The 27,266-nt window shown below is 54.4% G+C and overlaps 2 protein-coding genes across 2 annotated transcripts in view; one reads left to right on the forward strand and one right to left on the reverse strand.

Annotated features, from left to right (window-relative positions):
* The window catches only part of KCTD5 (potassium channel tetramerization domain containing 5), a 29,365-nt gene extending 20,649 nt beyond the window's left edge, over positions 1-8,716 (forward strand). Inside the window, exons 5-6 of the mRNA XM_081131467.1 lie at positions 180-305; positions 6,946-8,716. Of these exons, the coding sequence (XP_080987593.1) occupies positions 180-305; positions 6,946-6,975 (156 nt within the window). The 3' untranslated portion in view covers positions 6,976-8,716. The remainder of the gene's footprint in view (positions 1-179; positions 306-6,945) is intronic.
* A 5,383-nt stretch (positions 8,717-14,099) lies between these two features.
* On the reverse strand, positions 14,100-21,549 carry LOC308554735 (serine protease 27-like). The gene is made up of 6 exons (XM_081132234.1): positions 21,126-21,549; positions 17,656-17,682; positions 16,821-16,983; positions 15,468-15,739; positions 14,948-15,117; positions 14,100-14,533 (listed from the first exon to the last, which is right to left on the reverse strand). Exons 1-6 carry the CDS (start codon positions 21,175-21,177, stop codon positions 14,240-14,242), a joined length of 978 nt encoding a protein of 325 aa, XP_080988360.1. The 5' UTR covers positions 21,178-21,549; the 3' UTR covers positions 14,100-14,239.
* Positions 21,550-27,266: the final 5,717 nt, after the last annotated feature.

A 27,266-nucleotide genomic window follows, 5' to 3' on the forward strand; every position in this document is an offset into this window, starting at 1 on the left:
ATTTTTTATAAGTTCATTAAAAATCTGTTGGCTGAAATGTGGTCCTTAATCTCCCAGAGTGTTGGCTGTCTTTGCCATGGTTTTCACAGGTTGGTGCTTTCTTCCTGGTGGGTGGGCTAGTCCTGAGCCTGGTGCGTGTGTGGCTCTGCCCACATCACACCTGCCTTCTCTCCTCCCAGCTGGTCAGCATTGGCTCTTCCTACAACTATGGGAGTGAAGACCAGGCCGAGTTCCTCTGTGTGGTCTCCAAGGAGCTGCACAACTCCCCGTACGGCACTACCAGCGAGCCCAGCGAGAAAGCCAAGGTGAGTGACTGTGGGCCAGCAGGCAGGCAGCAGCCATGGGTACTCTGGCCGCCTGCCAGTGGAGGGGCTTGTGGGGCGGGAGACACCCTTTCTAGGTGTGGGTTTCCCTCAGAGCTTTCTCGTTTCCTGCTGTTCTCTTTGCACTCTGGCTACGCAGGCTTCCTGGCGCCTGCTCACCTGTAATTCTTTTTCATCACCCTCTGATTCTCACGTGAGTGTCCTGAGCAGAGTCCTGTAGCAAAGGACATGTACATCCTGCAGGATGTGGTGGGTCAAGTGGTCTTTGGACACAGGCTCCCCCACAGGGTGAGTCCCTGTGGCTTCTGCAATCCATACACTCTGCCAGTTCCCTCTTCTAACGGGCAGAGTTGCTCCTGGGGTGTTGTGGCTGTGTGTTTTTTTTTTAAAACATATCTTTATTGATTTCAGAGAGACGAAGGGAGAGGGAGAGAGAGAGAGAGAACATCAGTGAGGAGAGTGTCATTGATTGGCTGCCTCCTGCACCCCCCCCCACTGGGGATCAAGCCCACAACCTGGGCATGTGCCCTGACGAGGAATCGAACCTTGATCTCCTGGATCCTAGGTCGATGCTCAACCACTGAGCCATGCCTGGCCGGGCTGTGGCTGTGTTTTTAAATGATGCCACCACTGTAGGGTGTTTTTCTGGGGATTTGGGACCAGGAGGCTGCCAGGTGGGACCCCTGAGTGGCAGCTACCGTGACCACACCCATCCCGAATTAGGAGTTGAGTTTGGTTTGTAAAAGGACTGGATCCTGCAGGTTCTATTATTTTAGAGTCCATAGAGTGTTGCCTCAGTCTGGCACTGGCCAGTCCCTATGTAAACTGGCACCACTCCCTGCTGGGTGCTGGCTCTTCTGTCTCATGGGGAGAGCAGTGCAGCCAGGGCAAAAGTGGCACTGGCATGTCATTTGTTTTCAGATTAGCCTTGTGGCAGGGAGCAGTGGCTGGCCTTGCCCAGAGGTTGAAGAGACTAGTGGCACCTCCTCTGGGTTTGTTTCTGAGGTCAGGGATTCCAAGACAGACAGAACCCAGCATTGGTCTGGGCTGGCTCTACGTGGCAGGACTTTCAGACTTTTGAACTAGATGGTAGCCAGACAGTCTGGCAGCCAACTCTGAAGGGGACTCAGGAGGTCTGAGAAGCCTTAACAGAGCCCAGGAGGTGGGGGTGGGCTCTGTAGCAGCCCTGGTGAAGGCTCAGGGTGTTGTCCGCCAAAGGGCATTTTGAATGAGTTCTAAGTCCAGAGCCAGAAGGATTTTAACTAATGACATTAACCTGGGGCTCCCAGGGTTTTTTCAGACTCACTACCTGCTCAGAACCACTCCTGTGAACTTTTTAGGTCTTTCTTGGAGGTGTGAGCTTCAGGACTAACAGCAGAGTCACTGTGCCTGCTGGCCCTCCACCTGCTGCAGGCAGCTTTCTTACCATAGTAAGAAGTCTTCTGTCTTTTTTTTATTTTTAATTTTTATTGATTTCAGAGAAAGGAAGGGAGAGAGAGAGAGAAACATCAGTGATGAGAGAGAGTCAGTGATTGGCTGCCTCCTGCACGCCACCCCCGGGATGAACCCGCAACCTGGGCATGTGCCCTGACCAGGAATCAAACCGCAGTCTCCTGGATCATAGGTCGATGCTCAACTGCTGAGCCATGCCGGCCAGGCAAAGTCTTGTGTCTTTATGCCTGGGTGATTATCCATCCCTAAGATCCTCCAGAGTCCTCAAGTTCCTGCCCTGTTCTTCTGCAGTGCTTGCAGCTAAATGTTCAGATCTGGGCTGTCCTGCCACTGCTCAGGACAGGACAGTGTGGGGGTTGGTGCAGGTCCTATGGTGCTGGGCAGCAGGCAGGTATGCCGGGGATGGAGTCCTGGTGCTGGCCCTTGGGACATGCTTCCCGCAGAATCAGGTAGAAAGTGACCCCACTTTCCTTGAGATCCCCCAGCCTCATGTGGAGGCACATCTCTCTCTGAGCAATTCCAGGACTCTTTTGTAAGCTGTTTATTTTTAGAAGCTTTTATTTCTGAACTTGAAAAGTTTTCATATCTGAGCTCAGCAGGGCAGCCACCCAAGCTCATTTCCCTCAGGTGGCTTTTCAGCTGCAGAAAGGATGTGTCTGTGCTCTAAGGGAGCACCTGGGGTGGTCCCAAATCCCTTTGCCATTGAAAACACGGCCCTATTTCGCTCTAAAGTGTGGCTCTGAAGTGTGGTGGCCACAGTGACTTCTAAATGGGGGCAGTGGCAGGTGCTCCCCAGGATGTGGAGCACGGTTGGGTCCTCTGGAAAGCCATGGAAAACCATTCAGACTGGATTGGGGACACCTACATGCAGCCTGGTTGTAGCAATTCTGAGGGTATTGGGTGTCACTACTGTTGACCTACCTGCTCACCAAATGATAGCCTGCAGCACATGATAGCCTCCCCTCTCAAGGTGGCAGTGGCTGGAGAGAGCAGATGGGGGTGGGGCAACTTACCAAGGGGAACGGTCCACACAAAAGCTGCCGAGTCCACTACCAGCTGCAAGTTCAGGGGATTCCCAGACCATTTTTTGATTCCATGGTTTGCCAGAAGTATTCACAGAACTCACCACTGTTGTGCTCACAGTTACAGTTTATTACAGGAAGTACAGAGGGAGGATTCAGATGCACCAAGGGAGAGCGCATGGGGTGGAGGCGAGGGAACCAGCCAGACACAGCCTTCTTTGTTTGTGCTCCTCATGGAGTCAGGATGGGTGGCAACATGAAAGGAGCATTGCCCACCAGGATGCTCCCTTAGCCTCTGAGTCCAGAGATTTTCCTGGGCTCGGTCACATAGACATGATTGATTGAAGATTATATCATCCACATACCTGATTGTAGTCTCCTGGCCAATTGATCCTGCTCCCCATCACATTGTTAGACTGTCCAGTGTGGCAGGAACTGAGGGCAAAGGCCAGACCTAGGTTTGGGCAAGGTTCAGTTCTTCACTACAAAGGGAGAAGGAAAGCTCTGGCACTTTGGGAGTGCCAGGGGCCAGGGATGGTGGGGCAAGGGAGACGCTTGAGCCCTGTGTTCCTCCATGGTGTGATCTGGGCATGTGCGTTTGGGACCCAGGCCCCCAAGATGAGGCTGGTCTATGCTTTGCTGCACAGTACAGTGGGAGTTCCTGGTCTCCTGAACACCCATGGTCCCTGAGGACCCTCTGGGCCAGCTTCCCTCACTGCCCCACTGCCTTGCCCTGCACTGATGGTATCCTCTCTTCTCCTTTGCCACATGCTATGTGCCGAGCCAGAGTGATGACAAGATTGGTCACGATGGGAATGACTCAGATTAAGTGTAAATGTCCTGGTGAGCTCTGCTGCCCTTGCAATGAACCCCATACCTTAGTTTCCTTGACCTAGCCCCTCCTCTACTGTATCTGTCCCATGCCTGTAGTTGACAGAGAACTTTCCACGCTAGATGCCAGCTATGAAGGCAGTAGAGCCAGCCTATCTAGGAGTGGGGCTCTCTGTCCCCTGCAGGACCCCTGTCTGGGTGAGATTGGGACCTTGGCTGAGGCGCCTGAGAACCCTGTGTGTCAGGAGTCCTCACCATGGGTTTCAGTGGGCAAGGACGTGGTCCTATACTTCCTGGGTGCAAGGACGTGGTCCTATACTTCCTGGGGGCTGGGCCACCCCAGCCTGCCAGCCTTTCCATCCTGTTGCTGGGCCACGGGGTCAGGGGCTGAGGAGTTGGGCTGTGCTGCAGAGGGTAGACTTTGATCCTGAAGCCAAAGCCTGAAGTGCCCCTACTCTCCAGTGCCTTGGGCAAAGGATGCTGATGGAGAATACGTACGGATCCTCCTTCTGTTTGCCTCCTTAGCCCCCAGCTGCTCCTTACTTCCTTGCCACCTCCCACCCTCTTCTCATTTGTAGTCCCAGCTGGTTCCAGAGCCCAACTTCATTCTCTGTTAGCAGGAACCACCTGGCCTACTCCCTTGTCTTGCACACAGGAAGTCGAGGCCCAGAGAGGGCAGGTTTCAGGTGGGTGAGGCAGGTATCATTCTGGGCTCCCCTACTCCCACCAGGGCCCCCCTTGTGGCTGAGCCCTGCAGGTTGGGACCCTCAGCCTCTGTTCTGGGAGGAGCTCAGAAAGGCACGAGGCACTGAAAGGTATAGATTGGGGGCTTTTTTTACACTTTCAGTGCTGGTTTTTTTCCGGGGTGGTGGTGGTGATTATATAAGTATATAACATCCTCATTTTTGCCCTTTGACCCCAAATCCTAAAATATTTACTATCTGACCCTTTAAGAAAATGTTTGCTGAGCATGGCTCTAGACCAGCTGTCAGAGCCCAGGGACATGCAGCACAAGCTCCATCTCTCCTCTTAAACTTTCTAGTAGCCACGTTAAGTAAGAAGAAATGTGAAATTTATGCTAATACTCTTAATCCTAGTACATGCAAAAAATATTGTTAGTTTAACCTAAAAAATCAGGTACTTTACGCTTTTCACTTCAGAGTCTCTGAACTCAGGCATGTAGTTTGCATTTGGAGCCCTTCTTAGTTTGGGGCTGCATCTTAGTTGGCTCAGCAGCATATGGGCAGCAGGCCCTTGACTTTGACCTGCCCTGATGGTGACCAGTGATAGAAACTATGATAGGAACCCAGCTAGGCATTAGTGGAACCTACGTGAGCTTGGAGGAGCCGTGCCTACTGGTTGGCTGCCAGGTGTTGGCACTGGGCCAACATCGGGGTGGGATGAGAAGACTTCTTTCAGCCTCCCTTCTCAGTTACTGATTTTGCATCTGCTGGCCGGAGCTGCTGTGGCGGCCCTCACTCAGGTCTGGGCTCTGAGAGGGGCATGTGTGGGCTGATCACAGAGCAGCACTGGAGCTGCCCTGGCCTCTGGAGCTGCCCTGGCCTCTGGAGCTGCCTAGGCCTGCCTGTGGGGGTGCTGCTCATGGTGCATGGCCTGTCCTGGTCCCTGAGGGTGGTGGCCCAGGCGAGAGCTCTGGCCAGGGCAGATGGGTCCTGGAAGGGATTTTCTGTTCTCGTTAGGAGATAGTCGTTGGGGCTTCTGCTTTGGCAAGGCAGCCCTTTCCTGTGTTGTCATCTTGCTCTCAAGCCACGTTCCAGTTGTGTGGGCCTTATCGTGTGTGTGGGCCTCATTGTTTTCACCACTTAGTCCTGCAAACTCAGGCACTCCCTCTACTCTGCTGGGCTCCCACAAAGTGAGGGCAGCTCTGTGCTTCATGGTTCCCTGCCAGCCCTAGCTTTTCCTGCAAACAGCAAAGATAAAGAGCCAGCAGACTCTTCTGGGGCTGGGACTAGTGCCTTGGGGGCAGGAGGGACTTGCAGGGCTGATCTGGGCCTCTGCTCCCCCAGCACAGCAGAAGGTATGCCTTGCAAGGACTGCAGCATGGGCTGTCTGAGCAGCCCCAAAGCTCTCAGAGACTCAGGGGGCCCAGGCCTGTGGACCAGCAGGGGTATAGGGGTACCAGGGGACAGCTGGAGCAACTCCCAAGAACTTGCGCCTTCTCTTGAGTCATTTGGATGAGCCCTAGGTGACTATGAGGGACTGGCCACCTTGCTGTAGGCAGCGCCTTGGCTGGTGAGTCAGGGGCCAGCAGGACACTCAGTGTGAGCCTGAGAACTTTACCTGCTTCCTGCAGGGCCTTGCTGGGAGGCAGTGAACCTCACCCTGGCCAGACAATCCATGTGGGTCTGGGCCTGGCACAAGCAGGGCTGGCTCCCTTCTAGGGCATATCCCCATGGCTAGCCCCAGGGCTCAGAAGCACACATTGTCCTTGAAGCCAAATATCTCAGCTTTGAAATTCAAGTGTGGGATGCCCCTGGGTGGCTCGCTCTTACACTGCTGATGGAATCCTAGGGAGGGTCATTTTATAGCATTGGCCATGGCTAGGATGGGCCAGGTTGGGACTTGTGGCCTTTCTGTCCTGGTTACCGGGTGCTTAGCAGCCATACTTGATATATCAAAACAGCAATATTTGCCAGCCCTGAAGCCCCCACCTAGGGACACAGGGTGGTCCCACCCCCTCTACATGGCCTGTGTGGGGTTCGACTCCGTAGGCATTTGCCAGTGCACAGGCCTGTCTCCAGGTGGCTCTGGGCCTTGAGGAACTCCTCAGTCCAATTTGGAAGTGGATGGGATGCACACATGATTCCAGTGGTGAGAGGGCTGGGTGGGGTGGAAGGCTGCTCTGGCCCTGAGATGCCAAGGAAGAGTAGGAGGGAGAGAGGCAGCTGTTGGCAGTTCATGGGGCCTGATAAGGACCTCTCCCCACTCCAGCCATGCCTTTGTGTCTCAGACCTGGAGGAAGCCCAGGGAGGCACCTGGTGGGGGTGGGGGCGTGCCTTTTTGATATCAGGTTGGGATGAAGGGTCGGGAGATTTGGACGGGCCAGCCCCTTGTGTAGGCCAGGAGGTACATGAGACACCCCCTTACATCAAGGGTCAGCTGGGCTGGGCCCCAGCCTGTTCTCAGACCCTGGCTGTGGTGCTGGCTTCCTCAGGCATCTGAGCCAAGGCATCTGTAGGCTGACTGGGGTCTGTGGGCTCCACTCCTTGAAGCAGGGCACTTGGTTGCAGGGCTGCATAGTTCCCGCCTCCCTGTGCAAGACCCAAGTCCTCATTTTCTGTATTTGGCATTTTCAGATTTTGCAAGAACGGGGTTCAAGGATGTGAGGAGCAGTGTTGACAGCTGAAGAAACATTTTACTTTTCCCAAGATGAAACGAACCGCCATGTCGAGGAAGCTTGGCAGTGAGAAGAAGCCTGCTTTTGACAATTTTCTATAGAGATCTGGGTGTGAATCCTTTTTTGCCTCTGAGGTGGGTGGTGAGAGACGCGACCAGCTGTCTAAGGCTGGGCATCTCCCAGTAGGAGGAGGTGTGCTGGCCAGGCGGGCCTTCCTATGGGAGCCTTCGCTCGGTTTTTCTAAGTGCCACACAGGCCTAAGGCAGGATGCTCCTGACCAACCCCTCTAATCACCGAAGATCATTTAAAGGACAGCGTTCTTGGTGCTACATAAACAGTCTGTAAAGGAGCCTGGGCCTCGCTGGTAGTAAGTGGCTGCAGTGCTGTGGCCTGGGCTCTGGGTGTCTGCTGGTCACCCACACCACACCACGCCCTGATTCTCGGGACAGAAAGCCATGCCCAGGTGATTGGTTGGTGGTTCCTAACAGCCTTGGGCAGCTTTTGACAGAGGTGGCCTCCGTGTGTTCACTACTTCCCAGACTCCCACCCCAAGGCTGGGCCTTTTTCAGAGCCGTGCTCCCCTGGCCTGACCTGGCCTGGAACAGTCAAGGCTTCTCCATTTGTATTTTCCAGGAGAGAGACCTTTGCATCTCTTATTTCCCAGTGTGGATAGACTTCCCGATGTTTTTACTTTTTAGAAATGCCTAAAAGTGTTGCTGCATTTTGGATTAATCTGTTAAGTCATTTAAAGGGAGGTAGAAATTTTGTCTTGTTCATCCCACCCATGGGCTCTTGGGGGAGCTGGCGCTCGTCAGTGCCTTTGTCTCGCCTGGGATGGAGGTCAGGCGGGAGGCCTGTCCACCTGGCTTCTGGAGCTGAAATTCCGGGTCACATTGAAAATTGGATGTTTACAGCGCATCACAAATATTTCTCTCTCTTGCCAGCTCTTTCATTTTCTTTGTATAACTATGCAGTTCTCTCTGATATTTCTGGGGTGTTTGAGACTCCACACATGGGCTCTGCCCACCTGACATGATGTTGGAGCTACTAGGATTCCTTTAAAACCTGCTGTCCACATGCTTTGAGAACAGACCTTTCTGAGCTGGTCGTGGGGACTGTTAGAGTCTGGGAGACCTGGCTCAGACAAGCAGCTCTCTGCTTCCTGACCTCGGGCTTCCCAGGGGAGCTGTGCACACTGACACAGGGGCTGCTGATGTGTCGGGCAGAGGCTCTGACACGTCTAGTTTCAAATGCTTCCGGAGGCATCTCACCTGTGCCCTCTTCTCCTTTGCCAATAAATAACCTGATTAACCAAGTTCTCCAGCACCTGGGACTTACCTACTCCTTTTTGTAAGGTCTGTTGTATGTTAAATGTTTGGCTTCAACCATTTATAGCAACCTTTCTATAGGGCATATTTAGCCCCTGGTGACCCATTCTCCTCATGGAGCCTTGGGAGGAGGGCGGCCTTTGCTGGCCTCAGGGTGTACCTGTGGGGCGCTGCTGGCCGCTTATTGTTGTTTAACTTGTGACCTTGACATTATAGATAGGCTTTTTTCTTTTCTTTTTTTAATTTAAAGATATTAAGACTTAATTCACTAAAATTTATTCTAAGGGGATATTTATACTTTTATACTTTTTTAGGTATCTGTATTTTATCAGCTTACAGTTTAATGCCTAAGTTTCCCCTGAAAATAGCAAATAAAATTGTGTATTTATGAATGAGCAGAGCAACTGTTAGTGTCTTAAAATGCATGGAAAAGCTCTTGGTGACACTGGGCACACTTAGTGGCAAGGGTGGCGCTGGGCTGTCTGCCTATTACTGTCCAGCCTGGAGACTGACTAGGGGATTAGTGTAGCACATGCCTGGGGACAAGATAATCTTTGAGTGACTTATTTTTAAGTATTGATGCCTCATCAAATTAAGTGTGTCCACCTGTCTTGTCTCTTACTCTGACCAGAAGCACCAGCTTCAAATTCCTTCATGTCCTTCTGAGGCGCTCCCACGCCGCCCCCCCCCCCCCAACCCCCAGTCACTCTGGCTCCAACTGGTGGCTGCACCTCCCCGGATGCTCTCTACCTTTTAGTGAAATTCCTGTTCCTGTGTCCGCTGGAGAGCTCTGGCTCCCTGAGGCTGGCTAAAGTGTCCTTGATCCCAAGATGCTGGAGTGTCTGGTGTTCCAAACTTCCAGCCTCTTGGAGTGTCTGTCCTGTTTCCAGGGGTGGGGCCAGCCTGGCCAGGGGCCCCAGGGGCCTGGGTGGGGACCTGTTCTGCCTGTCCAGGCTGGGGGTAGGAACTGCCTGTCTGGGGGCTGGGCTCTCCTGTGCTCTGTGTACAGCCTGGGGCACATGGGAAGGACTCCAAGTTCTGCTCTGAGGAGTTTGCTTTCTGAACAGACTAAACTTGGCATTATCCAGCCCCCTGATGCCAACAGCAAACCAGGTGGGTACTTGGGAGGGTTCCAGAGTATCTTGGGTATCCTCATCAAAGTCCTAAGCTTGTCTTCTGTTTGAGCAAAGGACTGGAAAGGAAACAGCCAATCTGTTCTAGGTCCTAAGGTTGAGGAGGGAGCCCTGCCCCTTGGTCCTCAAGCTCCAAGCATAGCCTGTCTGCCTGCCATGGGGATGTGTGGGGAGGGGCGAGGGACACAGCTTTTGGGGCAGCCTCAGGGCCACCAGCCCTTAAGCTCCAGGAAGCCAGAGGGCAGGACAGGAGGGGAAGGCGGGTGCTTGGTGTGTACAGGCTTCCTTCATGGGTCCCCAGCTGCTGGACCTGCAGAACCCATGCCCGGAACCTTCCAGGTCTCTGCACAGAGGCAGGCACTGCCCCTTGACACCTCGCCTTGCCCCTCCTCTTCCCTGCATTTACTTGTATCTACCCAACAGGTGCTTCTGGCATCTTTCATCTTCCCCTGAGCTGGTCACAGTGGCTGGCTGGTGCCCTATTACCCACCAGTCACTGAGCCCAACTGAGGCAATAAACAGAGCAGCTGTTTGTCCCCCAGAGCCTGTGTGCTCAGGCCTGTGGGGCGCTGAGGCCCAGGGGCCTTGGAGCCTGTGTGGTGTCTCCTGCAGAAGGAGCTCCACTCCAGCACCTTTGGAGTGAGCTGTGCTTCACTGAGACAGACTGAAAATCTGGATACTGATGCACAATCTCTGGGTGGAAGAGGGGTCTCTGGCTTTGGGGGCTTTGATGTGCATCCCCTCTTGCCTTCCCCTCCTCCATGCCTCCTGAGCACCTGAGCTCTGGGTGGTGGCATCAGACATAGGGCACACAGCCAGTCCTGTGACATCAGAGCCATGGCTGACCTCTGGTCTTTGAAGCTAGAAGGAGTCTGGGGTCCTGGCCCAGCAGTTTTCCTTCCTTGGGCTCCCATGGGCTGATCATAATGCTTATGTGTGCATGCCTGTGTGGGTGTGTGGGTGTTGTGGTGTGTGTGCACGAGTGTGGATTTCCGGGCTTGGTTGTGATCTGCAGAAGGGGTATCTGGTCCCCCAACTCTTGCTTCACCTATAGGCTGCTGTGGTTGCTACAAGGTAGGCCTTTTGTCATGGTCCCTGCCCTGGGTTGGGCCTGCTCCCCTCTGCCCACCTGTGGGGCAGCAGTCTCTGGTTCTCCAAAGTGTACTTCCTTCTGCTGACCTAGCCCTGGTACTGCCACCCCCCGCCTGGCAGATGGCTCTTGAGGAACTGCTTGGAGACAGTGTGTTAAGTTGTGTCAGAACTGTATCCCTGCCGAGGGTGGGATAGGGGACTGGTGAGAGATGGGGCATGTCTCTCCTTAACCTCCATTCACAACACTAAGTGTGCTGTGAACTGTGAATGGCATGAAATAAGTTGGCTTTCCCTTTTAATCTCCTGGTCTCTTCAAGAGTGTTTGCCCTGCCCGGCCGGGCGTGACTCAGCTGTTGAGCATCAACCTAGGATCCAGGAGGTTACGGTTCAATTCCCGGTCAGGGCACATGCTGGAGTAGCGGGCTCGATCCCCAGTAGGGGGCGTGCAGGAGGCAGCCAATCAGTTATGATTCTCTCATCATTGATGTTTCTATCCCTCTTCCTCTCTCTGAAATCAATAAAGATATATTTTTTTAAAAAAGAAAGTGTTTGCCCTTCCTCTCCATAGCCCTCTGGTCAAGCATATGCTCTGGGTCTAGGTGGGGAGAGTGTTGGGGGATCCCAGGGGTCGGGGAACTGTGCCCTTGGTTGTGCACTGGCCACTACCTTGGCTGCATCAGGGGCCTCACCGAGGACCCCAGACTCGCCCTCTCAGCCCAGCTGGAACGATGTCAGTGGGGGCTAGGCAGCCCTGCCATCTGCGCCACTCCTCCCTGTTAGCCCCACAGGACCTCACCAGACCCCTGCCCTGTAGTAGGAGGATTGGGAGGAGGGGTTAGTGGGGGACCCCAGGGTACCCAGAAAGCTGGGACAGCAGGCGGGAGGAGGCAGAGTTAGGGTGGCAAGTCCTTTGAGGGGAGCCTGGTCTTCACCCATCTCCAGGCAGTGAGTCTTCATTCTGGCCTCCCCACAGAGGCTGCAGAGGGCCTTCCCTCCAGAGACCACCTAATCTCTAACCACCCCTACCACAGGGCCTGAAACTTTTTTTTTAATCCTCACCTGAGGATATTTTTTCCATTGCTTTTCAGAGAGAGTAGAAGGGAGAGAGAAACATTGATGTGAGAGAGACACGAAGATTGGTTGCCTCTGCACACGCCCTGACCAGGGCTGGAGATTGAGCCTGCAACTGAGGTATGTGCCCCTGGCCAGAATTGAACTTGGGACCCATTAGTCCGCGGCCAATGTTCTAACTACTGAGCAACACTGGCCAGGCCAGGGTCTTAAACTTTTTAATACCTCCAGAGCGGGATGGGGTGGGGATTCAGCCAGGCCTTTCTCCAAGGCTGTGGGACTCAGGCCAGACCTTGGTCCCAGCCAGGATGACCCAGAACTTGTCCCTAGGGCTGTGCTCAGGATGCCCATAGCCTGGTTCCCCCCACACCCTCCTGCCTGGGCCTTGGTGTAACTGTTGCTCCTTGAGGGACTCAGAGCCCATCTCCGGTCTAGAGAGGAAGTGTAGCAGACAGTCTAGTCCCCAGGGGTCACAGAGTGACCAGCAGGGAACTGGGGCCACCATGAGCCTCTGCTAGTCATTGTACTTTCTGGTTCTTCCTGCCTGGACGCAGGGATGCACTGGGCAAAGTGGAACGCAGAAAGGAATTATTTGTTCCCACTCTGTCCCCAGGCACAGTTCGCAGGTGCTTGCTAAGTGCTTATTGATTCATTCCATAAATATCTAGGCCTGCTTTCTTCCTGGCACCAGGCAGGCAAGCTCTGCCTGTGTTTGTACAAGCAGGTGTATGCATACACTTGCATATGTGTGGGTGTTTCTATTATGCATGAGTGTGCACTTGTGTGCTAGTGAGTGTGTGTGCATGGATGTTTGGACATATGTGAGTAGAGGCATGGACATGCACACGTGTCTGCATGAATGTGCATATGAGGTGTGCTAGATAGTGTGCGCATGAGTGTGCGGATATATGGGTGTGCAAGGCAGCAGTAGATGAATCCCTGCCCTCCTAGGAGTCTTGCCCAGTTCATTATTGCTGAGCATTGCAGGTAAGCGCACGTACCTTTTGAGAGTCGGTTTATATGCAGGGGTAGAGCTGATGACCATCTGGCCACAGAAGAGGCCTGCTGTGGATGTGCTTGGGCCAGCCTGCGAACCTGAGGTGCCCCATGGGCAGATGCGCCATCATGGCAGGGCCAGAGCACAGTGGAGTCCAGAGCTCCAGAGACCTGTTTGTGATGGATTCTTGGTGTCGACAGGCTACAACAGGGTGCACTGGGAAGGAGGGGCAGGTCTAGGGAGATTGTGTGGGGTTGCTGATGACAGGAGGCAGCAGGAGAGGATGGGGCCACAGAGCTGGGCCCAGGCCAGGCAGCAGGCCTGTGGTAGGGGCTCTCCATGCAGGATTCTAGCTCCTTTCTGAATGGGGGGGAGGGGGGCGTGTCCTTGTACAAACCATTAAAGACACCAGTAGATACGGCCTGAGCCCCAAACTCTATGGAAGGAGTAAGAAAGGGGTCCCAGCCCGTGGAGCTGCCAAAGCCTCAGCCTCCATGGCCCTAAGTGGCCTGGGCCTTTGCCTCTGACACCTGTCACAGCTCTGACTGCCTGTGCAGTGTGTGGACTTGATAGAGCTATAGTGGTCTCTGCATCCCAGAGGCTGGGGGAGGCCCAGTGCCCTGGGCTGTTGGTCCTGCAGGGCCCTGCTGTGCCCAGGCAGTTTCAAGGAGGATGTGGAGCTTTGGAGGGAGGTGGGCAGGCACTGGGGCGCAGGGCAGGGCCCACGTTGCCATCTCCCTGCTGCATCCTCTGGCAGAGTCACCATCTACCCAGTTGCCCTGAGAGGCAGGGGGGATACTGTCCCAGGTTACAGAAGAAACGGGCTCAGAGAGGGCAGCAATTTGTTTAATGTCTCCCAGTAGATGTGGGCCCCAATTCCAGCCCCCCCTCCCCCGCCTGCAGCTTTGGACTTGGGGGAAGTGGAGGCTCAGGGAGAGGTGAGAGTAAAGGAGCTGGGTCAAGGGGGACCTGGAGAACAGGGAGCCCCTGGAAGGGTCCCTGCCTCCTCCCCACTGGGGTAGGAAAGCACAGTTGTAGGGGCATCACCCCTAATGTTATTTGGAGAAATCTTAGGGTGATTCAGACATAGAAAATGGGGGCTGTGATTCTCCCATGCCCCACAAAACCCTCCTCCTCCAGGACCTTCTGCCAGGTACCTGTTGTTTCTGCTGGTATTGTCGCTGCCCCCAGTGCCCGGCCCAGGGCGCCCTGCGGCAACACCTACAGTGAGGGTGGCTTTGGCAAGGACAAGGAGGTAGATGGGGAGCAGGGAAATTGCCTGTGAGGGGACCTTGGGAGCAGGTGTCACAGGGGACACTGAGGACCTGGACTCCAGTGACATCCAGCCTCTGCGGCTCCCTTCTCACTGGGACCCTTTCCCTCCACATGCCCCAGCCAGTGTTGACCCCAATTCACAGCTCCTCAGCACCTCCCCCCACATCAAGTACCTCTCCATTCCCCTCTTGCCCTAAGGATCCACACCTGGGGAGCTGGTACTGAGGTTAGGGTTTTATTGGAGGGTGAACATAAATAAAAATAACTGGACATTTGAGAGAAGAGAGAATCAGAGAGCTATTTACAAATGTACACGTGGGTTCCAGGGCTATGCTCGTCCGCCTGCAAGAGCAGGGCTCAGAAGGAGGTGAGCAGGGCTGCGAGGACCAGGAGGAGGATGTGGGCTACCAGGCAGGGTGCAGAGCTCTGATTGCGGGGCTGCTGGACCTGGGGGCCCCGCGTCTGGCCGCCCGACCTGGCCTGCTGAAACTGCAATTCTGGGATGATCTGATGGATCCAGTTATAGTGGGAGGTAACCCGGATGTAGACGCCTGGGCGGTTCCGGCGGGCACAACCTTCACCCCAGCTGATCACCCCAGCCTGTAGCCACAACTGGCCCACGAGGCACACCAGAGGGCCCCCCGAGTCACCCTGCAGGAGAAGCAGAGGTACCATCAGAGCCCACAGGGGCCTGAGCCCACAGGTACACACACACACACAGCTGTGTTCCTCCCTTTGGCCTCCCCACCTCCCCACCCTAGGACTGTCCCTGCCCAGCTTCTCTCATCCCAATGGCTGCCCTTCCTTTCCTGGCCTGGGGTGCCCATCTCTCTAGCGTCCCCAGTCTACCTGCTCAGAGGACTGTGTTGAAAATGTATTTTCCTGAGTCCCACTGCAGACCTACTGACCGACGCCCGAGTGTGACCCAGGAATGTTTTTCCCGGCTGACCGAATGCACGGCTCTGGTCTGGACCGTGGACCCACCTACTGGGGCCCCATCGTGCTGGCTGGCTCCCCCCTTGACCTAGGCCTTGGGAGCAGGGCTCAGCCTCATCCCAGCCTGACCTTGCAGGCGTCCTTCTTGCCCTCAGCAAAGCCGGCGCACAGCATGTCGTCTTTGATGGTTTTCGGCTGAAAGCCCGACTCGGCATCTTTGCTGTAGAGTAGGTTACACCTGGGCGTGTCAATGATGGGCACAGCGAGTTTCTGCAGGATCCGAGGGTTGGGCAAGCGGTCTGGGGAGGGGCACAACAACCTCAGCTCAGCGGGCAGTTCTTGCGAACCACAGCCCTGTCCCTCCCCATTTCTTGCTTGGGTTTCGACCTCTCGCTTAGGGCTTTGTGGAACAGATTTCCTTCTTTATCCCACTCCCCAGGCTGGGCTCTTTCTGCCCTCCTCTCTCCACTTTCCCGTGGCTCCTCCTCCTGCACCTGCTGCCCGTTTCCCATACCAACTCCAGCATTTGAGTAGAGATTATGTGTACCAATATCAAGAGAAAAAGACTGTTGGTTCAGCGGGGCCCCTAACCCGCCTGGGACCTTCTCTAAGTCATGTCCCCCATTCTTTCCTGCCCCTGCCCCATTACCTTGTTCACTGGGGCTGCCCCAGCCGGTGACCCAGCATTCCATGCCCGACTCAAAGATGACCGAGGAGTCAGGCACACACACGGGGAGAATATAATTGGTGAAGGTCACAGGTGCCTCCAACTCCACCAAGGCCACATCGGCACTGGAGGCCATGCCCTGATATAGGGGGTTGCTTTTCACCCGTTTCACCCGTGCATACATGGCATGTGGCCCTGGGTTCACCAACTGCCGCGCCCCCAGCAGGACCTGGTACAGGGATGTTTCAGAGGTGCTGGTGGGAAAGAGCAGAGAGCTGGTGTAAGGCAGCCCCTTGGGGTTTCAAAAGAGGAGTTGCTGCAGGTTAAATGAAGAAGGGAAACGGAGGAGTTAGTGTTGTTCCTTTGCTGCCAGACACCTCCCTCCTGGCATCCAGGTCCAGTGCCTGACACCTCTTTGCACAATATCTTCAGAAAAGTAATCTCCAGGGGGACACACATCAGGGAGAGGAGGTTAAGGAAGTATAAGCTAAAGCAGCTTTAATTTCTGATTTTAATTCCCAGCTCCACCCCTGGCCAGCTGGGTGACCTTGGGCAAGTCACCTATCAAGTTCTCTGTGACTCAGTTTCCTTGGCTGAGAAATGGGGACAGTAAAAGGCTTGCTGTGAGGGGTGAAGGAGTTGGCTGTCCACAAGGGAGCAGCTGGGGGACAGCCAACTGGGGGTTGGGCCCAGCCCTTCCCGTGAGCCTTGGGCAAGTGAACTACTCCCTCTGAACCTGCATTGCTGAATTTAAGATGCAGAGCTGTGGTGAGGCAAGAGCTGAGGTGCTTGGGAAACCCTGGAGGTCAGGGGCCAGGTGGTTCACAGTGTGATAGCAGGGATGAGCAGCCCAGCCCTTTGGTCAGGAATGGCATGGGTGACCTTAGACAGGGTGAGGAGGAGGAAGGGACAATCTCCTCCAGACCTTGGGCTCATCTGTAACCAGAGTCCCAGCTGGAAAAGGGAGTGTCCTGGATTTGAGGTGTGGGAGGGGGGATCAGGGTGAGGGCCAGGGTGTGAGAGGAGCCTGCCAGCATTTGCAGCAACAGGGCCTCAGCCTGGCCAAGCACCTCACTGCTGCGACCAGCAGTGGTCCTCCGGACTGGACTGCAGGGAGCAAAGGCTGGGGAAGCAGCGGTTGCAGTTGGAAGAAAGCTTCAAAGTTCCACCTGAAGGGAGGACTGGCCAGGAAGGTGGGTCAGTGCCGGACAGGTGGGAGGCGCTGTCCGAGGTGCTGAAGCCTGCGGGGGCGCGGGCTCTGTCAGCAGTGCCCCTGGTGTGGGGAGAGGGCAGGGTGGACACAGGCAGTCGGTGCGGGGCTGGGGGGCGACTTACTTGGAGAAGCAGTGAGCCGCAGTGAGGACCCACCGCTCTGTGATGAGGCTGCCCCCGCAGAAGTGGCTTCCATTTCGCTGGATGCTGACCTGCCATGGCCACTCACCCTCCAAGGCATCCTGCCCACCCACCATCCGGTTCAGCATCCTTGGGCGCCCGCAAACTAGGGGAACACAGCCAGGGCAGTGCTCAACGGGGGTCGGTTCCATCAGCTGATTATCTAGCCCAACCCCACATTCCAGCTTCTACTTTCTGCTCAACTCTGGGCCCTCCCTGTCCCTGACCTGCTCAGGGACCTTGGGCAAGTCAGAGGCCTGGGCATCAGGTCAGCCTCTGACACAGGCATACCCTTCCCAGCTTTGGGAAAGGGCCCTGCCCCCATGGGCTCACACCCCTCACTTGTGAAATGGTGACATCATGAGATATATCTGATCCCATGTCCTGACAAACAGGGGCTCCTAGAAGCCCAGTGGGTGTTGGGAAGGTGCCACGCAGGGTGGGTGACCCCGAGGGAGTCTCTTATTGTTACAGCAGAATGGTCTTCAGATTCTTTCCTGTCTCTTTTTCCTGCCCCCATCTCCATGCTTCATGCCTCAATGGCCCACTTGTGCATCTGCATTGTGAGGCCCATGGGGGCGAGTCTGACCTGATGCTCAGACCTTCCTGTCTGAGCTCCAATTCCATTGAGCCACCAATTTTCCTTACTTTGGGGTTCCCAGTGCCCTGCCCATTTATTCTGGGTCTCCTTCTGGGTTAGTGTGAGAGCCTCTGGCCAGTCTTGCCCCTCTCAAACAAGCCTGCTCCTGTCCCCCCACCCAAGGGTCTTGGTGCTTACCGCTCAATGCTTTGGCTCTCTCAGTTCCTGGAAGGAAGAAAAGAGGGGATGATCAGCCAGCTTTGCCAAAGCCAGGGCCTGTTTCTCTCCTCCTCACTGCTGGCGAGTGTCACCCTCCTCTACTCCATACTCTGTCCCCTGAGGACTCAGGACACAAAGGGACCCAGCAGGAGAGGCCAGGCCTTCAGTTTCCCTGCAGCCCTCACTTCAAGGCCTTCAGGCCCAGACCTATGGATGAGCTTATCTGAGAGGCAGACACTTTGTCATACAGGACGCTAATCAGAAGATGCCAGCGAGGGAACCCCATCATGGCTTGACTCTCCTGCATAGGGCAGGATGGCTCCTCTAGTTCCTACAGCGGTCTCTTCCTCCACACCCCACACCCATCCTTGTCTGGAAGCGCTGCGGAGGATCCAGCCTTAAGCCCTGGTGCCGTGGGGTCTGCATTTCCCACCTTGGACAGCCTGGAGCTGGGATAAAGGAAGAGTCCCTGGGAGCTGCCTTTGCATTTCAGAGGTCTGGACCTTCTCACACAGTCTGTTCCGAGGAGCACATCTCCAATCTAACTTCAATCCTGAGGCTACAGCCCAGCCCCACAGGTCTCTCTGGTCTCAGGGGAGTAGAGAGAAGCCAGCCAGCGGTCATCGTGGATTAGTCTTCCCAAGATTCCAGATTCCCAAGAGCTGACCCCTCACTCAGGCATTCCAGCATGTTCTGCAGTTGGAGCCCAAGATCCCCTGCTGGGTGATGGCACCCTGAGGTGGGGGAGGTGAGGGAGCAGGTAGAAGAGTGAGGCAAGGGCCATTCTTGGGGCCCATCTCCCCAAGATCCATTGCGCCCCACATTTCTGGCCTGCTATTAGGCCTTTAAAGGAACCTCAACCCCAGCCTTGAAGCACCAGCCAGGGCAATAGTCTCATCCAGTGCCGGCAAAAACCTGTAAATACCTGCTCCTCGAGAGAGGTACCTTCCCCCCAGCATATCTGGTTCATTGGGGACAAATCAGGACAGCCTCTCCCCACCTCAGCCCTCGGCATTTTCCCTGTGTCCCAACTTCTTTTGGGCCATGGAGGGTGGGGCAGCTGCTACTGAACAAGTCCTCACTGATCAGAATGGTAACTAGCCCCATGGAGGTGAGGGACCCCTCGGGTGGGAAGCACAGGGCTAAGCCACACATCTCCATGGGGTGCCCAAGGACCTTGGGTTTCTTTTATGGGACCCCCATTCTTCCAGCCAGACTCCTAACCCAAGGGGTGCACTCCCCAGTGCTGAGGTGTTGAGGTTGGATGATGCAGTGAGCAGGGGGTGGGGGACAGCTACGGATGTGGCAAAAGGAGGAGGTGAGCACTGTGGGAGCTGAGGAGGCACAGGCAGGACTGGCCATTCTTCAAAGTAGGGGTACCAAGCAGAAGTGCCGGGCCAAGGTTGGGATCAGCCTGGGCCAGTGACTGGAACAGGAAGTCTGCCCTGGACATTCTGCAGGGTGCCCTTTGAAAATACAAATGTCCCCTGGGACTGCTGCTCCCTCTAGCTCCCTCTTCTTAGTACAATATAATTTATTTAGATTGATAACACCTGTCCCGCTGTTCTTTCTAAGGCCTGATGCTTCTGCTTGCATATGATGCTCCGGTTCATCCCCCCTCCCCCAGCTACTCACCAGCACTAATGTACTTACAGGCTAGTTCCGTCCCTGTGGGAATTTCTCAGAGCCTTGTCCTGGTTCTCCCAACAGCCATCCCCCTTCCCGTAAGTGCAGATGGATCCAGGGTCCACTCCCAGGAGCAAAGGGGCCTGGCAGGACCCTTTTGAGGCTTTGCACGCTTCCTCTCCCCAGCCTAATGCAAGTCTACTTCTCATTCCCAGTGAGTCAGCCCTCTGGCTTCTGAGGATTTGCTCACAACACCCCTCTTCCTGGAGGCCCCTTTACTTCTGGTCTCTGTGGGTCCAAATCCTACAGGTCCTAATCCAGATTGAGGCATAAAAGCAATGCCACCTCCTCTGGGCAGCCCTCTTGCTTGCACTGACATCAGGGAAGCCTGGCTCCCTCTCCTGAGTTCTGTCTTCCCTCCAAGCCTCACAGAGTTCTGCCCACCTCATTCACCCTGGAGGTAGAATTGCTTGCCTCACCCCTTGGCCCAGGAGCTCCTTGAAGGCAGATCCCACATCCAGGGGCTGGAGCCCAGGGAATATAGAGGGACAGAGGGAGAGTGGCTATGGGGGTTGGCTGACCAGGAAGGGGTGAAGTAGAGACCTGGGCTCTGCAGGGTGGGTGTCCTGTCAGGGGCTGGGTGAGCCAGGAAGGGGGTCAGGCCTCTTGTCTGGGCCCAGGGCCCTTGCTCCTGTAGCTGGTGGGGGCTTGGCTGGTGGGGATGGGAGAGGCCCAAAGCTCCAGGAGCGAAGAGGTGGGGGTGAGGAGGGCGTTGAAGTCAGGCCACTGGTCATGGGTGTTTGTGAGTCAAATGCAGGCCTCTGTTTCCACTTTGGTGATGACCTTGATTACTCAGCCCATCAGGAGCTATCACTGTGTCTGTGTTAAACCCCCTGATGGAGATGGGGTCCCTCAAAGAACATTGTTATTCTTATGCCAGGAGGCCAGAGGAGAGGCCTGGGGGCCAAAAGAGGCTGGCTCTCCACACCGAAGTGCTACCCTGGTGGGAGGCCTGGAGCCATGGCTGAGCTGTGGCCTGGGGTGACCCAGCCCTGCCCTGGGAGGTGACTTGAGGACAGGGAAGTGAGGTGGTGGTTAGACTAGCCAGGCTAGCCCAGGAATGCAGGAAGATTTCCCTGGTAGAGAGTAGCCCGCTCCCCCGGGAGGGGCCTGGCAGGTGGGACTCCCAGGCTGGCACCTGCTGATCCTGGCCCAGGATTGGAAGAGGGGACAAGGGATGCAGGGCTTGCTCCTCCCATACCCTTCCTCTCTAGTGGTAGTAGTAGCCTGCACCCCTGGCCCTCATTCTTCCCTAGCTCTCTACTGAGTCCCTGCCAGCTTCCTGGGGCTCCCAGGCTCAGGTGGCAACTCAGCCTTCTGGGGGCCCAGCTGATGGCCATTCAGGGATTTGGAATCCATGGGCCCGATATTCATGCAGGTCCTATATTCATGCAGTCTGTGTCTTCATATGGAGGGTTGGGGGAGGCCAGATGAGAAACAGAGGCAACAAGCCCAGAACTTGGCCCATGAGTGTGACACAAGTGGGGGGAGGGAGCAAAGGTCCTGCCCATGTCACTGCCTCAGGGGTCCTGTCAGGCCTGTGCCCACAGCCCCATCCTGCCTTCTCCATTTCACTGCCCCAGGTAGGACATCTGGACCTTCCCACCTGCCTGGGAAGCCCCACCATTAGGGCCGGGAAGGGGGCCTGTGCTGCAGCCCCAGGCCTGGCCAGGGAGTTGGGGACTTAGCTAGTGCTCCAAGCAGGGCAGAGGAGGCCCCTCTGGGAGCGGAGGAAAGACTTCCTGCCAACACCCAGGACTCACCAAACCGCAGCAGCAGCAGTAGGAGCGGGGTCATAGCTGGCAGCCACCTCATGATTTCAGGCCTGGTTGGGGCGCCAGGTGGGGGACAGCAGTGGTGGGATCTCCTGGAGCACTAGAGTGAGGTGCCGGCCTCCATGAAGTGGAGTTTTATGCTGGAGGTGAGTGTCAGCTCGGCTATGCCACCCAACCTGTCAGCCCAGCCTACCCAGCTCCTGTTGGCAGGAAGGAGGCACCCCAGAACCCCAATTCCTCCATGACCTGGTCCTGAACCCCCTGAATCCCAAAGGGCCAAACCCCTCATCCTAAAACACCTTAAGGTCTTGGAGCAAGGGTGCACCTGTCCCATTTGGGTGTTTGTGGCCAGGGTTTTTCTGCCTGCCACCATGAACTGACCAGACACCCCGCAATTGACCACAGGCCTCACATAAGCGAGCTGACTGCAGTCCATCCAGGCGAACTTCCCTGTTTCATTCATTCATATGTTCATCCATTCATATTTACTGAGCACCTACTATGTACCAGGCATCTGTGAGCCAGAGTCCAGTCTGGGGCTTACATTAATGTGTGTGTGTGGGGGGGGGGCAAGGGAAAGTCCCGGTCACCTGTACTTATGGAACAAAGAAGCGCAGGGGAAGGAAACAGGACGCGGTGGGGGTGCCCCCAGGTGACCCCAGTGCCCTTCATGGGCTCTACCCCCAGGAAACTGGGTCCCAGAAGCACCCACCCAAACGTGTTGTCCCAGGACCGACCCCAGGGTGGCCCCAAACGCCGTCCCCGCCCCCGTCCCCGCCTCCCCCCCGCCTCCCCCCGCCCCCCCTGCCCCCGCCCCCCCCCGCCTCCCCCCCCGCCTCCCCCCCCCCCCCCCCCCCCCGCCGCCCGGGGCGGGTGGTGGAAGGGGCTTCCCGGAACCGCAGGGCGGGCCGCGCCGGGCGGAAGCTGCTTCTGGGAGGCCGGCGGCGCGAAGATCCCGGGCGTCCCTGCCCTGGGTGCGGCCGCCCGGCTGGCTCCGGGGACAAGTGGCCGAAGCGGCGGAAGCGGCTCCAGGAGGAAGTTATTCAGCACATGGGGCTGACGTCAGAGCCAGGGCCGGAGCTCCGCGGCCAGTCCCCGCCCGGACCGCGGGGTCAGGGTCGGGGCGCAGCCCTGCGCGAAGCCCGGCGCTCCCCGCTGGGCCCGGGGTGGGGGGAAATGTGCGGCAGGCAGAGCCCTGCCTCAGTTTCCCCGCCTGCGCAGTGGGTACGTGTGTGGGTTGGGTGTGCTGCGGTGCACCGCAGGAGGCAGTGGGGGCCGGGGCCCTGGTCCCTGCGCGGGGCTCGGTACCCCCCGCACCCCGCGCCCCCGGCCTCCACCTTGGCTCCTGGTCGGCGCGCCCACGGCCGCGCGTGGGGCGGGGCTCCGTCCTCGGCCTCTCGCTCCTCCCCTTGGACGGGCCCGCATTTAGGGACTGCCACCCAGGTGCCAGCCCACCTTCTCCGTCTCCCTGCCCCCGCCGCTCCTCCGCACCCCACCCACGGGGCCTGGAGTTGGAGGGTGAGGTGCCCGGTGAGCTGGGCCACCCGCGGGGTGCAGGGCGCGAGGGAGCGCGGGGCTGGGAGGGTTCCCGACTCCCACGTTCGTTCATTCGTTCCTTCCGCAAGTATATTTTGAGCACATTTGGTGCCCAGCACTGGTCCAGTAACGAACGGCCAACAGCGAGGTGAACGAAGCAGCCCTGAGCTTGAGGTGTGCGGGAGAAAATGTCTAATCACAAACTGTGCAGAACGCCCAAGACCACCTTTCTCCAGGCCCCCGACTGTCAATTCCCCCAGCTCAGAGGGTTCAGACTCCAGCCTACTGCTTCCTCTCTGGCGCCTGTTGCCGTTTGCTCTTCCTTTTTATTTTATTTATTTATTTTTTAAATTTAAATCCAGTTCTTCTAAGGGCAGCTCTGTCTTAAAATCAAGCAAGTAACAACAATGAAAATGTGATCAGAAAGTGAAGATGCCAGAGAAAGTTGGACTCAGTGGACCCAGGTAGTCGCTCCGGTGACTACAGACACAGCAGCCCAGATTCGACCCCACACCCTCAGTCCTGATGCTTGGAGCCCAAGGCCAAGCAGGGGACTGGGCAGTGGTGCCCTGTGGGCAGGAAGCCAGGGCCATGACTTTTCTGTCCACCAAACAAATGAGGAGGATTGGAATCCAGAGGGATTCAAAGACTTAAATATGTTTTTAAGAAGTCAATCCCTTCTAAAAAAAATAAAAAAAAAAAATGGAAGTGGACATTTATCAACTCTGGAAGGGGAAGGAAGATTTTTTACAAAATCAAAAGGCAAACCATAGGAAAAAGATTTACAGGAAATGTAGCTGAGTACTCAAGAAACTGATGAGAAAAACACTGAGACCCTAAAGGTGAAATGAACAAAGGACACGGACATGTCACCAAAGAGGAAGCCAATTTGGTTAATAGACTTACTGAGAAATGTTCAGCATCAGTAGTTAAATGCATGCGGATCAAAACCATGGAAAAGACAGGGCGGCTTTCTGTGGAGTTGGCTGGCGCTGGGGGGACACTATCAGGCAAGGCCGCCAGGAAAGGGGCCCGCTGATGGGCATGGCGCTGGCACTACCCTTCTGTAAATCCATTTGCCAGACTGCGGCTTCAGCTTTTAAAAAATATTTATTTCCTTTGACTGAATGATTTTATTGCTGGAAGTCTAGCCTAAGAGGAATAATATAGAAAAAGCGTTATGGCCAAAGGTGTTAGTGGCCAGGTTATTTACACTCGCAAAACAAAAAAAACACACACAAAACAAATAAATAAAACACTAGTTGGGTGATGGCAAATTAAAAATTCTCTGAAAAGAATTGATTAAAATGACATTTTTATGAAAATTGGGTAAATATGGAAAATGCTTGTGATATAAGGGCAAATTTAAAAAGGATGGGTATGAAGATATGTAGAAAGTATAACTATGAAAACATTTTAAATTTCAAAGGAACCGCAGCAACAATCCAAAAGTGGCAGATGTTCAACGATGACTAGCTAGTTCTATAGTCATGTGAATTTCTTTCAAAAGCAGGTGACAGGAACTTAGACTCATGGAACAAAAAGGGTGTTCATGGGACCTTTGGTCCTGGCTGGTGGGACCTAGTTCGTGGGACTGTCCTGTGACGCTCCAGTTGAAGGGTGAGCTGCAGGACCCAGGGTGGTTCTGACAGCCTCCCTTCTAACCCCCAGGATGCTCTGTCTTTCTGGTGGTGACTGCATTCTGTAACCCACAAGGTGACTCCTGGAGCTGGGAACACGGCCACCAGCTGGCGTCTCTTCCTTAAGGAATGCCAGCTAAGAGGACCAGAGCTGCTCTGCCTCTGTCTATAGAAAGATTGTTCATTCAGAACGAACAGTCCCAGGGAAGGCGGTTAACTGGCCCAGCTTGACTCCTGGCCCTATGATTAACCCAGGGTGGTCACATGGCCACCATGCGGACACAGGACACAGTTTGTTCGAAGAAAAGAAGACGAGGAAAAGACGCTGGTCAGCAAGAAGCAATAAGCACCACACTCTCAGTCAAGTGTGAGAGTAAAATAAAGACATTTTCAGACATGGGATGTATCAAAAAATTTACCCCCCGTGCACCATTCTTGGGAAGCCACAGAGGAAAGATGTTCTCTGACTAAAGAAGGAAGAAACCAAGAAAGCAGGAGATGTGGGCTTTAGAAAACAGAGATCGAACACAGAAAATAAATGAAGGGAATCTCCAGGATGCCTGTGAAGGGAGATTCCGGAATGACAGCTGTGCCACAAGCACAGAGGGCAATCGGTCCTCATGGGAACACTGTGACACAAGAGACAGGAATGCTGGCAGCGTCACCATCATGCCCTGTGCCACTGCACTCCTTTCAATCTGATGAAACTATTGAATGATGTGCTCGACCAAAACAAGATGTAAATGAAGAAAGAGGAAGCCAAGAGACCAAGGACGTAGGGAATTGAATCCAGGACAAAGGGCGCTGGCTGGGTAGCTCAGTTGGTTAGAGCATCGTCCCGATACACCAAGGTTGCAGGTTTGATCCCCAGTCAGGGCACATGCAAGAAACAACCAATAAGCCCGGCCGGGCGTGGCTCAGCGGTTGAGCATCGACCTAGGATCCAGGAGATCGAGGTTCGATTCCCGGTCAGGGCACATGCCCGGGCTGCAGGCTCGAACCCCAATGACTCTCTCATCATTGATGTTTCTGTCTGTCTGTCTCTCCCTCTCCTTTCCTCTCTCTGAGATCAATAAAGATATATTTAAAATAAAATAAAATAAAAAAAGAAACAACCAATGAATGTGTAAATAAGTGGAACCACAAATTAGTGTTTCTCTCTTTCCCTACCATCTCTCCCTAAAATCAATTTTAAAAATTTAAACCAGGAGAAAGGCAAATGCAGTTCCAAAGATGACATCTAAAGGGATGTCCCAGAGAGAAGGAAAATGGGTATCTCAAGGAGGGATGCGGCAGAGAAGAAGAGAAAAAAGAGGTGATATATTTTCTAATGGGATTGACCTTGTGGAAAATTGGAAAGTCTGGGTAGATACAAAAGAAATGGACAACAAAGGCAATTATTAACTTCAGTAAAAAATTAAGAAAGAGGCACTGGCCTGTGTGGCTCAGTGGGTTGAGTCTCACCCTGTGCACTGGCAGTTCCCGGTCAGGGCACATGTCTGAGTTTGCTTCCTGCCCTGGGCGGGGAGTGGCAGGTGTGTGGGGAGGCCTCGGACTGAAGGGTCCTGGGTTTGATTCCAGCCAAGAGCATGTGCCTCAGTTGCAGGCTTGATCCCCAGCCTTCGTAGGGGCCCGTGTGGGAGGCAACCAATTGATGTGTCTGTCTCACATCTAAGTCTGTCTGTCTGTCTGTCTGTCTCTCTCCCTTCCACTCTCTCTGAAAAACAATGGAAAAAATATCCTCAGGTGAGGATTAAAAAAAAAGAAAGAATTAAGCCCAGTCAGCGTGGCTCAGCGGTTGAGCGTCGACCTAGGATCCAGGAGATCGAGGTTTGATTGCCAATCAGGGCACATGCCCAGGTTGTGGGTTTGATCCCCAGTAGGGGGGGTGCAGGAGGCAGCTGCTCAATGACTCATCATTGTTGTTTCTATCTCTCTCTCTCCCTCTCCCTTCCTCTCTCTGAAATTTATACAGATATTTTTTTAAAAAGAAAAAAAAAAAGAATGGAAGCCAGAAGACAATGGAACATCTTTAAAGTGCTGAAATGATGATACCTGTTAAACCATAATTCTATACCCAATGAAAATATTCTTCAAGAATTGGGGAGAAATAAGCAATTTCAGATCAATGAAAACTAAGAATTTATTGCCAGTAGGCCTGTAGTACAAGAGAAGCTCATGGAAGGTTTCAGGCTAAAGGTAGATGATCTCAGATGAAATTGCAGATTTCCAGAAAGGAATAAGAAATACTAGAAATGGAAAATATATAGGTAAATATAAAATATTATTTTCCCCTCCTACGTTCTTTTTAAAAAATATATCTTTATTGATTTCAGAGAGAGGGAGAGAGATAGAAACATCAATGATGAGAGAGAGTCATTTGGTTTGGTTTAAATACATGGGCTGCCTCCTGCATGTCCCCCGCTGGGGATCAAGCCCACAACCCGGGCATGGGCCCTGACTGGGAATTGAACTGTAACTGTGATCTCCTGGATCATACGTTGATGCTCAACCTCTGAGCCATGCTGGCCCGGCTCTTCTTACTTTCTTTAAAATACATGAGCATTTAAAGCCAAACTTATATCGTGGGGTCTTTAACATATGTAGAGCCCCTGTGGGGTGGCTCAGTTAGTTGGATCTCTTCCCATACACCAAAAAGGTTTCAGGTTCAATTCCTGGTCAGGGCACATACGTAGGTGGCGGGTTTGGGGTTCAATCCCCAGTATGGGAGCCAGCTAATCCATGTTCTTCTCTCACATCGATGTTTCTCTCTCTCTCTTTCTCTCTCTCTTTCTCTTTCTCTCCCTCTTTCTTCCTCTGTCTCTAAAATCAGTGTACATATTCTTAGGTGAAGATTTAAAAACCCCACAAAAACATATGTAGATATAATATGACAAATAGTAATATAATTGCAAATGTCATACATTTTACATGAATTGATACATTAACTTTA

This window comes from Miniopterus schreibersii (genome assembly GCF_964146895.1).
Source record: "Miniopterus schreibersii genome assembly, chromosome: 3".
NCBI classification, from domain to species: Eukaryota; Metazoa; Chordata; class Mammalia; order Chiroptera; family Miniopteridae; genus Miniopterus; species Miniopterus schreibersii.